Raw genomic sequence first — 12,702 nt, 5'->3', positions numbered from 1 at the left:
TTCTCTCTGTACCGTTGCATATAATTGATGCGGTGCACATTTGCGGAAAAAGGACTGTCGTTGCTCCAACGTGTACCTAACCACGTTGGAGCAACGACAGTCCTTTTTCCATGAAAGTGCACCGCATCTATATTATATTACTAGATAAACTAGTAATATCATCAACCATGTGTAGTTAACTAGTGATTATGATTTTTTTTTTACCTTTATTTAACTAGGCAAGTCGGTTAAGAACTAATTCTTATTTTGAATGACGGCCTAGGAGCAGTGGGTTAACTGCCTGTTCAGGGGCAGAACAACAGATTTGTACCTTGTCAGCTCGGGGATTTGAACTTGCAACCTTTCGGTTACTAGTCCAACGCTCTAACCACTAGGCTACCCTGATTGATTGTTTTTTATAAGCTAAGTTTAATGCTAGCTAGCAACTTACCTTGGCATCTTACTGCATTCCCGTAACAGGCAGGCTTCTCGTGGAGTGCAATGAGATGCAGGTGGTTAGAGCGTTGGACTAGTTAACTGTAAGGTTGCAAGATTGAATCCCCCGAGCTGACAAGGTAAACATCTGTCATTCTGCCCCTGAACAAGGAAGTTAACCCACCTAGACCTAGGCCGTCATTGAAAATAAAAATGTGTTCTTAACTTACTTACCTAGTTAAATAAAGTTGTAGGAAATCTTTTTTTAAATCGGCCAAATCGGTGTCCAAAAATACTGATTGTTATGAAACCTTGAAATTGTCCCTAATTAATCGGCCATTCCGATTAATCGGTCGACCTCTAGTGTTAACCTCTGTTTCCTTGCTAAATTCCCAACCTGCCCCATTTCCATCATGGCCACCGAATCCATCCACCTCATTCCTAATGGGCATTTATCATGCTTCACCGCTCCACAATGCTAGCTGATGTGTGGTGAGCATTCAGGCGCAAAATGGTTGTTTCCTCATTACTATGTAAAGCGCTTTTAATACAACAGTTGGTAGAAAGGCACTATATAAATCCAATCCATTATTATTTAATCATGGTCGAAACCATAGATTTTGGGCTCCCGAGTGTCACAGCGGTAAGAACGTGGTTAGCATGTAACGCAGAATTCTCAGTTTTTCACCCAATTTTATAAATTTTTTTAAATTATAAAACACACAAATATATTACTGCATTTTTGTAAACCTTATTGTAATTTCTGCTGTCATCAGCACAAACTTGTGCTTCAGTAGAACGGCATTCTATCAGCAGACAGACAGCGCACTGACTGGTGTAGTCTACTTTTCTCTGGTACTTTTCTCAGTGTAGTCTACCTTTCTCTGGTACTTTTCTCAGTGTAGTCTACCTTTCTCTGGTACTTTTCTCAGTGTAGTCTACTTTTCTCTGGTAAAATGCCAGATTAACTTCAAGCAAAACATTAGGAAATGTAGCTGGCTGCATGCTTTCTGTAGTAAACATTAGAAAATTGATGGCCGTGCATTGTTTTTTGCAACACAGAAAAAACTAGCTTATTCATTGTAAGCTCATTTACTTGTGTGGCTGCCAGCCAAATAGCGTTGCACTTCTGTTGTTATCCGATGAAGCTATTTTCTGCCAAATGTGTTGCATTAATGTATTTTTGGTGAAGGAGAACTATAGTTGCACTCCCCGGACCACTTTATTTATATTGAAAGACCAAACACTTGACTTTCATTATAAAACGCAGGTGAAATGATTTAAACAGATATTTTTTGAAAATGCAGATTTCTGAGCTCTTAACGCGACCCCTGTAAAGGATACCTGCTAACATGTATTGAAGTTAATAGTCCTAATGCTCTTCATACATCCCAAGCTAGGCTGGGATATGTGTGGCACAATGGTTGCCTGGCAGGACTGTTCTAGACAAGCAGATAAATAGTAGCTGGTGGAAATGCCAGCTTAGGTGTGCCTCTAAAAGCTGTGGCACGGGAAATGACTCATGCCACTCTAATAGCTCTCCAGACGGCTATAAATTGCTGTACTACCAAAAAATATGAAGCTCGCAAAAGTCTCATTACAATTTAAGTCAGCAATTTGAACCCAAATGCTGTGGGGGGAAACTGCCAGTCAGTAAAAGTGTACCCCCCCCCCCCCCCCATTGTTAATTGAAGTGCTTTGTTGTACCCTGTCGCGCAGGAACCAGTCAAGTCGAGGGCACCACAGTTACATTTGGAGTACCGGTTCTACAAAACATTAGGAAGTACAGGTAAGGTCACGCTCTGGATTATCTTAATTCCTGTTCCCTGGTGTTCTTGTGTTTTGCTGCATGACAATCACTCAACTGTTTTTGGTTGATTTAACAAAAAGATTACCCCATATCCACAATAAGTGATTACTCGCTCTAGATGACAACGATAAGCTTTGACATTAATTTTGAGAATATTTCGGCTTCATTTCATGCAAGGGACTAGTTTGACCTGTAAATTGGTTGGACATCTCAAATAGAAACGATTAAAATCCATTGTGGTTGGTTTCTACATCTGAGACTATGATCTTAACCTAGTTGAATGGGCTTGTAGGACACATTAAGCACAACAGACAATGTTTGCAAGACAGGCACTAAGGGAGAACAGAATGCCTTCAACTGAAATGTGTCTTCCACATTTAACCCAGCCCCTCTGAATCAAAGAGATGCGGGGGGCTGTCTTAATCGACTGCCTTGCTCAGGGGCAGACCGACAGATTTTTACTTTGTCCGCTCGGGGATTCGATCCAGCAACCTTTCGGTCATTGGCCCAACGCTCTAACCGCCAGGCTACCACTATACCTCATGTTGGTTTTGACACTAGGATGTTGGTTTACCAGGGAGGGAGAATCCACAACAGGAAGGAAAGGCTATCCCCGTATTTCTCGCTCATACAACTTGAAGCCCCCCACCACCAGGCAGCAGAAAGCAACTTCCTTTCCCCAGTGCTGATAAGACTCCATTGGCCTAATGTTCCTGGGAACAACTGCCCTGGTTGTTTGTGTGTCTGTTCTCTGGGGAGGAAGATAAGTGACCGTGGATGCATGGCTACGACAAGCCCACTCCTTTGTCTGTGTGAGCCGCCGGTGGTGTTTGATCTCGGCATTTGCACCCCCCCATACAGGAAGTGCTGTCATTCGCCACCGCCAACACCTAGCAGAGATGTAACCCTTTACAGTTTACAGGTGTCACGTTTAAATGCCAGCTGTGCTAGCTATGGGTCATTATCTCAACGTTTAGAGAGAAAGTATGCGATGCTGGGGACGAATTTGAGCTCTCGGTTCTGGTTGCTGCCATGGAGGCCTTTTTTGTGTGACGCCTTCATATTATTACCATGAAAAGGGGGGGCTGAGACCTGTTAATACAACAAAATCTGGAATTGTATGACTTGCCTGTTTTTGTCTAAAGGTCTCCACCTAAGAAGTTCTGCATACAGAACATGATTTTTTTTAAATACAATTTTTTTTAATATGTTTTTAAGCAAATAGGCCTTAACGATTTGGACATCAGACAAAAAAAGAATTCCCCCATAGTCATTGGTGCCTGTCTTGATGCTTATATGTTTCACACTGCTTGAATCAACTTCAGAGGAGGTGCAATTTGAGTTTGTTCAAACTTGCCTAAACATTCAAAAGATGCTCACTGCTGTTGCATTTCTGTGTAGAACAGTTACTAGTTAATGCTGTATAGGCCATGGCAGAAATGTTATCCCCAAAAGTTCACTCAGGTTTCACATACAGGCACACAATTCCCCAAACAATACCTCCACCCCCCCCCCCCAGACATCCAGGAGGTTGAAAAAGTGACTTCATTTCTCATCTAATAGTATTCACGACACCTCTTCAACTGTCCGTGACTCCATTTCCCTCAACACCCCCCCTTACACCAGCCACTGTCAGGAATCTTGTGAAGATGTAATGATCATTATAGAACATTAGATTATGGGAAACACTACTTTTTTCCCTTCCCTGAGTATCTGAGGAAATGGGTGGAAACCCACACGCTGAGATACAATAGAAATGAAGGGATCTTTTAATAGCTGCTCTAAGAATCTCCTATTAAACCATGGTGAAAACGCTGCTTTTTCATTGGTGCTTTTTTGTTTGTTGGGAAAACAGTAAAACTACCGAAGGTCATTCTTCCAGAAATGGAGATAGGATATGTCCTTGTCAGACTCACTCCAGCCAACTATGGAGCAGACGAGTGCATCAGACAACAACATCAATTGCAACTGAGGAGTAGGTTGCTTTTTGTTTCATAATCAGGTTTTTTGTGCTTCAGCTTTGAAGCTTAATCTTGTCAGTTTTTAATAATACAGAAATACTTCCTATTGGACTTCCATTGTCTTTCAAGTACAGAACCACTTCCTATTGTACTTCCATTATCTTTCAAGTACAGAACCACTTCCTATTGTACTTCCATTATCTTTCAAGTACAGAACCACTTCCTATTGTACTTCCATTATCTTTCAAGTACAGAACCACTTCCTATTGGACTTCCATTATCTTTCAAGTACAGAACCACTTCCTATTGGACTTCCATTATCTTTCAAGAGTGGCTGAGATGTAAAAACCAGTTTGTTCTCCAATTCTTGTGTCTGGCTTGGAACGTGAAGGTACGTCTTGTTCTTTTGCCCGGGTCACAGCTCTCTGAAGATGCTGTCGAGTGCCTTTGCCCTACAGAGTAGACCGGTTGGTGTGAGTATTGTCTAGTCCAGGGGTGAGAAATAATTTTGGCTCAAGGGCCCCATCGTGATGTCCACATTCGGATCATATTTATTTAGTCAGAAGTCATTTGCGGACCAGAAAAAGGGAATTTATTTGAAAACAAACAGGTCCATTTTTTTCTACATACTTTCGATCTAGTTTTAGACAATCAAGAGTGGCCTGATGTTTTTGTTTACCCAAAATAATCATTCCCCCCCACCCCCCTAAAATAACCTCCCGCAGGCCAGATTGAATGGCATCTGGACAGCAAGGCCATATGTTGCCCACCCCTGGTGCTTGTCCAACACAGAGCATGCCGCTTCTACTGTCACGCTCGCAGACGTAAAGAGTGGAAAAAGCCAACCATGCGGAAACTCATTCATTATTTAGTGGGACTGCCTGTCTCAGCACCAACTTACCTCATATGACATTTTAGTCATTTAGCAGATGCCCTTATCCAGAGCGACTTACAACTAGTGCATTCATCCTAAGATCGCTAGGTGAGACAACATATTGCAATCGTAGTACATTTTCCCTTTATCAGCAAAGTCTGCTAGTGGGGAAAAGACAAATTCCGCTTTTTTTCTACCTCCTACCCAGGCTTTTTGGGTAGGTGAAAATGTTGTATGCTCCAAATGCCATGATGTCACACTCATTTGTGCTTTTCATCCAGCGTGCCAAGTAAAGGCCCTGGCAGGAGCCAGGCCCAGCACTTTACCACTACACCAGCGCTCTGGTCACCACTACAGCCTCTGATTGGCTGTCTGGTCACCACGACAACCTCTGATTGGATCAGGCTAGGAGACACCTAGCCCATAAACCAACCGGCTTATCATCTGAATGTGACTCAGCAGAAAAGTTAAATTAAATTTAAACAGAGCTGAATTTGTTCAATAAAAGTTGCCCCTCTTGTTCCTACTGACTTGAATGTCTATGGATTTATGGGGAAATTAGTTGTACTTATTACTTGTATAGCTCTACATAAGTCTCAACATGCACTTGTACATTTAAATCCTGCCTCCCCTCGGGATCATTATCTTGCTCCCATTGAGGGCAGATGTTGGCTCTAGATGTGAGGGATAACCAGATGGATTAATGATTCAACCACATCTAATTGAGATGAATGGAAGCATCCTGTTTGGCGGAAAGCTGCTGTTCTTCTTAAAGAAAGAGAGCAGCTTAATCTGTGCCCTTTCAGATTGGGGCTGTGTGCGGTGGTTGTTTCTATAGAAGACTAAATCCTTTGCCATATCATCTTGCTGTGAGGTCCTTCACAGTGACACAGTACACCTAATGTTTCTGGGTGGATGGTTCTAAAGGTAGTAAGAAGAGGATCAAGACTTGCCAATAAGAGCAAAACCTACTCTACCCACCCAATCCATGTCACTTGGTGCTGTGCAAGGAGAAATTGCAGGCGAAAAGCACCCCGATTCTATTCGACTTGTCCAAAAACACAATATTTTCCAAAGTGTTGTCAAGTAAATGTTTGCTTGGGAACATTTGTAGCGTGGGAGGGTTGGGCTACTCATTTGTCATTTCCAGAAATAACCATGATGTGTTCCTCCTATGGCTTTCAGCATGACTGCCTCTTAGCTGCAGCCTCCAACCGACCTCGTCTTACAAGCACCGCTGCTCTCAGAGAAGAGATGAGAGGAGAGACCTCCCCCGTCCTCTCATGTGTTTATTGAAAGAACTTTGTTCCAGAGCAACATTATCTATAGCCCTTTCCCCATAAACCGGCATAGATGGATCAGTCACGTGACGGCTCTGTAGGCGTGTCATACACCGGCATAGATGGATCAGTCACGTGACGGCTCTGTAGGCGTGTCATACACCGGCATAGGTGGATCAGTCACGTGACGGCTCTGTAGGCCTGTCATACACCGGCATAGGTGGATCAGTCACGTGACAGCTCTGTAGGCGTGTCACAAGGGTGCGTTCTGAGCCCTCTCCTGTACTCCCTGTTCACCCACGACTGCGTGGCCACGCACGCCTCCAACTCAATCATCAAGTTTGCGGACGACACAACAGTGGTAGGCTTGATTACCAACAACGACGAGACGGCCTACAGGGAGGAGGTGAGGGCCCTCGGAGTGTGGTGTCAGGAAAATAACCTCACACTCAACGTCAACAAAACTAAGGAGATGATTGTGGACTTCAGGAAACAGCAGAGGGAACACCCCCCTATCCACATCGATGGAACAGTAGTGGAGAGGGTAGCAAGTTTTAAGTTCCTCGGCATACACATCACAGACAAACTGAATTGGTCCACTCACACAGACAGCATTGTGAAGAAGGCGCAGCAGCGCCTCTTCAACCTCAGGAGGCTGAAGAAATTCGGCTTGTCACCAAAAGCACTCACAAACTTCTACAGATGCACAATCGAGAGCATCCTGGCGGGCTGTATCACCGCCTGGTACGGCAACTGCTCCGCCCTCAACCGTAAGGCTCTCCAGAGGGTAGTGAGGTCTGCACAACGCATCACCGGGGGCAAACTACCTGCCCTCCAGGACACCTACACCACCCGATGTCACAGGAAGGCCATAAAGATCATCAAGGACATCAACCACCCGAGCCACTGCCTGTTCACCCCGCTATCATCCAGAAGGCGAGGTCAGTACAGGTGCATCAAAGCTGGGACCGAGAGACTGAAAAACAGCTTCTATCTCAAGGCTATCAGACTGTTAAACAGCCACCACTAACATTGAGTGGCTGCTGCCAACACACTGACACTGACTCAACTCCAGCCACTTTAATAATGGGAATTGATGGGAAATGATGTAAATATATCACTAGCCACTTTAAACAATGCTACCTTATATAATGTTACTTACCCTACATTATTCATCTCATAGGCATACGTATATACTGTACTCTATATCATCGACTGTATCCTTATGTAATACATGTATCACTAGCCACTTTAACTATGCCACTTTGTTTACATACTCATCTCATATGTATATACTGTACTCGATACAATCTACTGTATGTGCCTATGCTGCTCTGTACCATCACTCATTCATATATCCTTATGTACATATTCTTTATCCCCTCACACTGTGTACAAGACAGTAGTTTTGGAATTGTTAGTTAGATTACTTGTTGGTTATTACTGCATTGTCGGAACTAGAAGCACAAGCATTTCGCTACACTCGCATTAACATCTGCTAACCATGTGTATGTGACAAATAAAATTTGATTTGATTTGATCAGTCACGTGACGGCTCTGTAGGCGTCTGCAGGCAGTCAATGGTGCTCTAGGGCTGACTGGCTGGGACAGGTTGCTTTTTAGTTGGATTTTGCTCTGCCCATCTTCCTCTCGCTCATTCACCACAGGACCTAAACACTGGATCGTTTCTACGGTGATTCTCAAAATACTGAATGTTTTAGTTATACTTAGTATGTGCCCTTAATATAATATCCTTCTTTGTCTCCAAAGAAGTACCAGCTTCAACTTAATATTTAATTGTGAGGGTAAGGGTTGCAATGACGTGCTCTCCCCAGCCCCGGGGGGAAACAAAAAAGAAAGGTAATACCGTCGTCTATCAACGATGTTTGGACCGGTGGATGGCTGGATGTATCCAGATATTGCCCAACCCTAGTCAGGGTTTACTAGGGTTGCTTAAATAGTATTTACTTGATAAATATTGACTGTAATAACACACAACGCTGCTTGATATAGGCCTACTACATCTTCACAGTGTGAATGTATTTTCTCTCTAGGAGTTCAGTAAGTTTGGAAATTCCCCTGCATATCATAAAATCCCTGTGGGCATGCCTGGATTTGTTTCGGAGAGAACAAGTGTTTCCTTGTATTGTCAGCTATTGGTGGTTGGCATTTTCCAGGCTACCCAAACTCCTTTCTCCGGCCAAACGCTACGACATGCCCACGGACATTAGTTGCTTCTCCACAATGAGTCTGGATCTAAGCACCTCCTCAATGATTTATAGAACGCAAACACATTCTAACCGTTCGGATTGGTCCCAGAAACCGATGGGTTGGACCAGAGCCAGCAGCGTTTTGAGAATGTGTCACTGGCTTTGATACTCTGATTTGGTTAGAAATTATCTAATGGCTGATGACTGTTTTGTACAACACCCCTCATTCTGACATCCCCTACTGTTGATAATGGGATATGTAGGAGGGCGAGCCGGTCAAGGATCGATTCAGACAAGGTGGTAAATTGAATGACAAGTGACAGTTTAATTATGAGTAAAGATATCTGGTACAACGTATACGGGCCCATTTCATTCAATTCTTAAGGAACCAGCAGAAAAGAAGCCCCGATAACAGAGTGCATGTATGTTATATACAGTACAGAAAGTAGGTTGAGTCTAGAAGTTCTGGTCTTCTGGTTGGTCCTGTTGGGCCGTCCGTCATCCCTCTGAGTCTTGTCGTGCCGTTCCTTGTCACACAATGTTCAGCTAAGAAGGAGATTAGGTGTGTGCGCTGTCCTCAGTCACACAATGTTCGGCTGAAAAATGAGATTTGGTGTGTGCGCTGGTTTCTGCAAGTCAAGGCTGTCTCTTCCTCCCAATGTGTGGGTGTATGTCTTATCTGTGTGTCCTCGGCAGTTAGTGTGTGTAATGTGTGTGTGCTGTGTGTGTGGGTGTGGGAGCTATCCTGTATGGGACCTAACATGTTTTACTGTGAAAATACGTTGTCTCAGTTATAGCAATGTAATAGCAGTAGGCTGGTCACCTGCATAAGAAATAGCACTTCCTTACACTACAAACAACTTTAATGATAGCAATCTCAGACTGTAGCGAACAAAGAACAGTGGAAGAATTCAGTTTGAGTCGTCAGGCAAGGTTGGCATATGGTAGTAGTTTTTAAAATTGTGCAGTTGAAACATTTTTATTTGGTTCGTTCGACATCTCAGTACCATGAGTGGAGTACAGGAGCACCTTGTTCAGAATTATAAGCACAGTGCTGCAGTGTTATGAGATGAGAATATCTGATGTGCACAATGGCCTGAAAGTGGATACTAATGGTTCATCAAAGCGCTCTCCCGCCAGCCAATCCTTCCCATAAATGAATGTTTTATTACCGTAAGGCCCAGGCTGCTCAGTCATCTGTCCGGGATGGATGAAGTCTGCTTCCGCTCCAGTAATGACTTGTTTGGCCACCTGTGTCGCTCGTATTTTAGGCCTGACTAACTAGATTTGGTGAGGTAAACCTGCCCTTTGTCTACCTGATTATGATACGTCGTTGACAGAACTGAACATCAGTCTACAGCAGGATCAAAATGTCCCAGTTAGCTAAATCTATTCCACCGTGCATCTTCTGCCTCTTGGCAGTGACATGGGAGGTCCTCTTTGAAGCCTCTTATTAGCCCTTGTTCACAGCTCATCCCCACGGTGCCACTTGGTTTTTCACTCCTGCCTTGGCTCCCCGCGAGCACCCGAGATGTCAATGCCTACTCCTGTTTCACAATTGGCAACCTACAGAACAGGCTAATTGGCCCCCGACACAGCACAAAATGGAACCTATTCCAGCTGTTCATTCCCCCCTAGTGTACAGTGCCTTCAGAAAATATTCGCACCCCTTGACTTTTTCCACATTTTGTTCTTTTACAAAGTGGGTTTAAAATGGATTTCATTGTCAATTTTTATCAACGATCTACCAAAAGTAGTCAGTCAAAGTGGGGAATTTTTTTTAACATTAGTAATAAATTACTGAAAAATCAAACACTATTTTGATTCGATAAGTTTTCAACCCCCTTAGTCAATACATAATCACCTTTGGCAGTGATTACAGCAGTGATTACAGCAGTGAGTCTTTTTGGGAAAGTCTCTAAGAGCTTTCCACACCTCCAGTCATGTTTGTGCCTGTGAGATTTAGTCTTAGTAGAAGCATCGTCTTCTCTTCTCTAGCAGTTGAAATGCAAACAAAAAAACTACCTAGCTTGTGAATAAAACAACTTAATTAGCCAAGAAACACAAGGACTCAAGTCTCACTTCAGCAGACATCATCCGGTTTATGCCTTTTTCGCAGATCTTCACGTGCGCACAGCCGCCAGCCAGGCAGTGTTGCTGCGCAAGATGGAATAGGCTATATGGGATTTGTAGTTCTTTGACTTTGTGTGATTCATTTACCAGCTATGATCCAGAACAGCAGAAATACTCTGAGAACAGCTGCTGCAGCGTATATTCTACTGTAAATGTGATCTACTTAACTAGTTTCATTGACAAATAGGAGTGAAATGCTGGCACTGTGGAGCCCTGACCACCCGCTAACGTGGCTGGTGAAATAGACCTCTTTACCCACCAATGTCAAAATCTACCCGCAGGTAGTGGGTGTTCATTTTAGGCCCTGTTGGTTGTTGATCATTACTAGACAACCATTTTCAGGTCTTGCCATACATTTTCCAGCAGATTGAAGTCTTCACGGTCTTCTTGGTAAGCAACTCCAATGTAGATTTTGGCCTAGTGTTTTACGTTATTGGCCTGCTGAAAGGTGAATTTATCTATCCCAGGGTCTGGTGGAAAGCAGACTGAACCAGGTTTTCCTCTGGGACTTTGCCTGTGTTTAGCTCCGTTCAGTTTCTTTTTTTATCCTGAAACTCCCCAGTCCTTAACGTTTACAAGCTTACCCATAACATGATGCAGACACCACTATGCTTGAAAATATGAGGAGGGGTACGCAGTAATGTGTTGTATTGGATTTGCCCCAAATGTATCACTTTGATTCAGGACGTAAAGTTAATTGCCCTGCCACATTCTTTGCATTGTTACTTTAGTGCCTTGTTGCAAACAGGATGCTTTTTAAAAATATTTTTGATTCAGTACAGGCTTCCTTTTCACTATATTAGGTTAGTATTGTGGATGTTGTTGATCCATCCTCAGTTTTCTCCTATCACAGCCATTAAACTCTTAACTGTTTTAAAGTCACCATTGGCCTCATGGTGAAATCCCGGAGCGGTTTCCTTCCTCTACGGCAACTGAGTTAGGAAGGGCGCCTGTATCTTTGTAGTGACTGGGTGTATTGATACACCATCCGAAGTGTAATTAATAACGTCACCATTTTTAATTGAACCCATCTGCCCTTTGCGAGGCATTGGAAAGCCTCCCTGGTCTTTGTGGTTGAATCTGTTTGAAATTCGCTGCTCAACTGAGGGACCTTACAATTAATTATATGTGTGTGTGGGGTACATAGATGAGGTAGTCATTCAAAGATCATGTTAAATGCTGCTGTTGCACATTTCTTACACGTTTTAAATATCTCTCTAAGGCCTGACATGTCAAGAGGAAAGTGAAAGCATAACTGAGTTATTATTATTTCAAACACAGTTTGGGAACCACCTCACTACAAAACCTACTGCCTAGTATATACTGTATTAGGTTCACAACCTTTACATACAGGTGTATAATCTTAATTTGAGCCAGTTTGCTAAAGCAGACAAATTATCCTGCAGCAATGGGAAGTGTGAATTGTTATTATGATAGTATTATTAAGTGGAAATTGCAAACTTTAGATGCCTAAATAGACATTTTAAATCTCCTACATTGTGGGAAAGTTCTCCTGCAACAGGGTGATCAAATTTAAGAGCCTACATCTGTAGCCTACATAGAGCATTAGTCTCAACACACTGCAGTCAGTTGACCCTGTTTGAACCGTGCCATCCATCTCCGCAGGCTGTTTGGGTTTAGACTACTCCTTTTCCTCTGGTTAGTGCATACCTGGCAGGCATCGGTCTCTGACCTCTGAACCTCCGTGTCTGTGCTACTCCTCCCATCTGGCTGATCTGAGATCCATGATGCCTGTGGCTGCCCTGGGTTCAACCTCTCTCATCATTGTTAGATGAGACAGAAATAACATGCAATACTTTCCCCTCACAAGGCCACTCTACAGCTCCTCTCATTCCCAGGACTTCAATGCTGCTTTCAGTGCATGGGTCCACAGGAGTGTAACACAATTCAAATGGTCTATTGAAATTGGTCAGACCGACCTACATGTGGTTTACTATGTCAGCAGGCAACAAGGCAATAACTAGAAGTTACCTTTGTATTATTCTAATAGTCCTCTTCT

The 12,702-nt window shown here is 43.3% G+C and overlaps 1 protein-coding gene across 4 annotated transcripts in view; it reads left to right on the top strand.

Annotated features, from left to right (window-relative positions):
• Window positions 1-12,702, top strand: part of LOC139384305 (casein kinase I) — a 45,135-nt gene that overhangs the window by 18,340 nt on the left and 14,093 nt on the right. For all 4 annotated transcript variants that reach the window (XM_071128985.1, XM_071128983.1, XM_071128984.1 and 1 more), the window contains exon 4: window positions 2,134-2,203. In XM_071128985.1, coding sequence (XP_070985086.1) covers window positions 2,134-2,203 — 70 coding nt within the window. The remainder of the gene's footprint in view (window positions 1-2,133; window positions 2,204-12,702) is intronic.

The sequence above is a fragment of the Oncorhynchus clarkii genome, chromosome 26 (assembly GCF_045791955.1).
Source record: "Oncorhynchus clarkii lewisi isolate Uvic-CL-2024 chromosome 26, UVic_Ocla_1.0, whole genome shotgun sequence".
Classification (NCBI taxonomy): Eukaryota; Metazoa; Chordata; class Actinopteri; order Salmoniformes; family Salmonidae; genus Oncorhynchus; species Oncorhynchus clarkii.
This window is presented reverse-complemented; position numbering and strand designations above follow the sequence as displayed.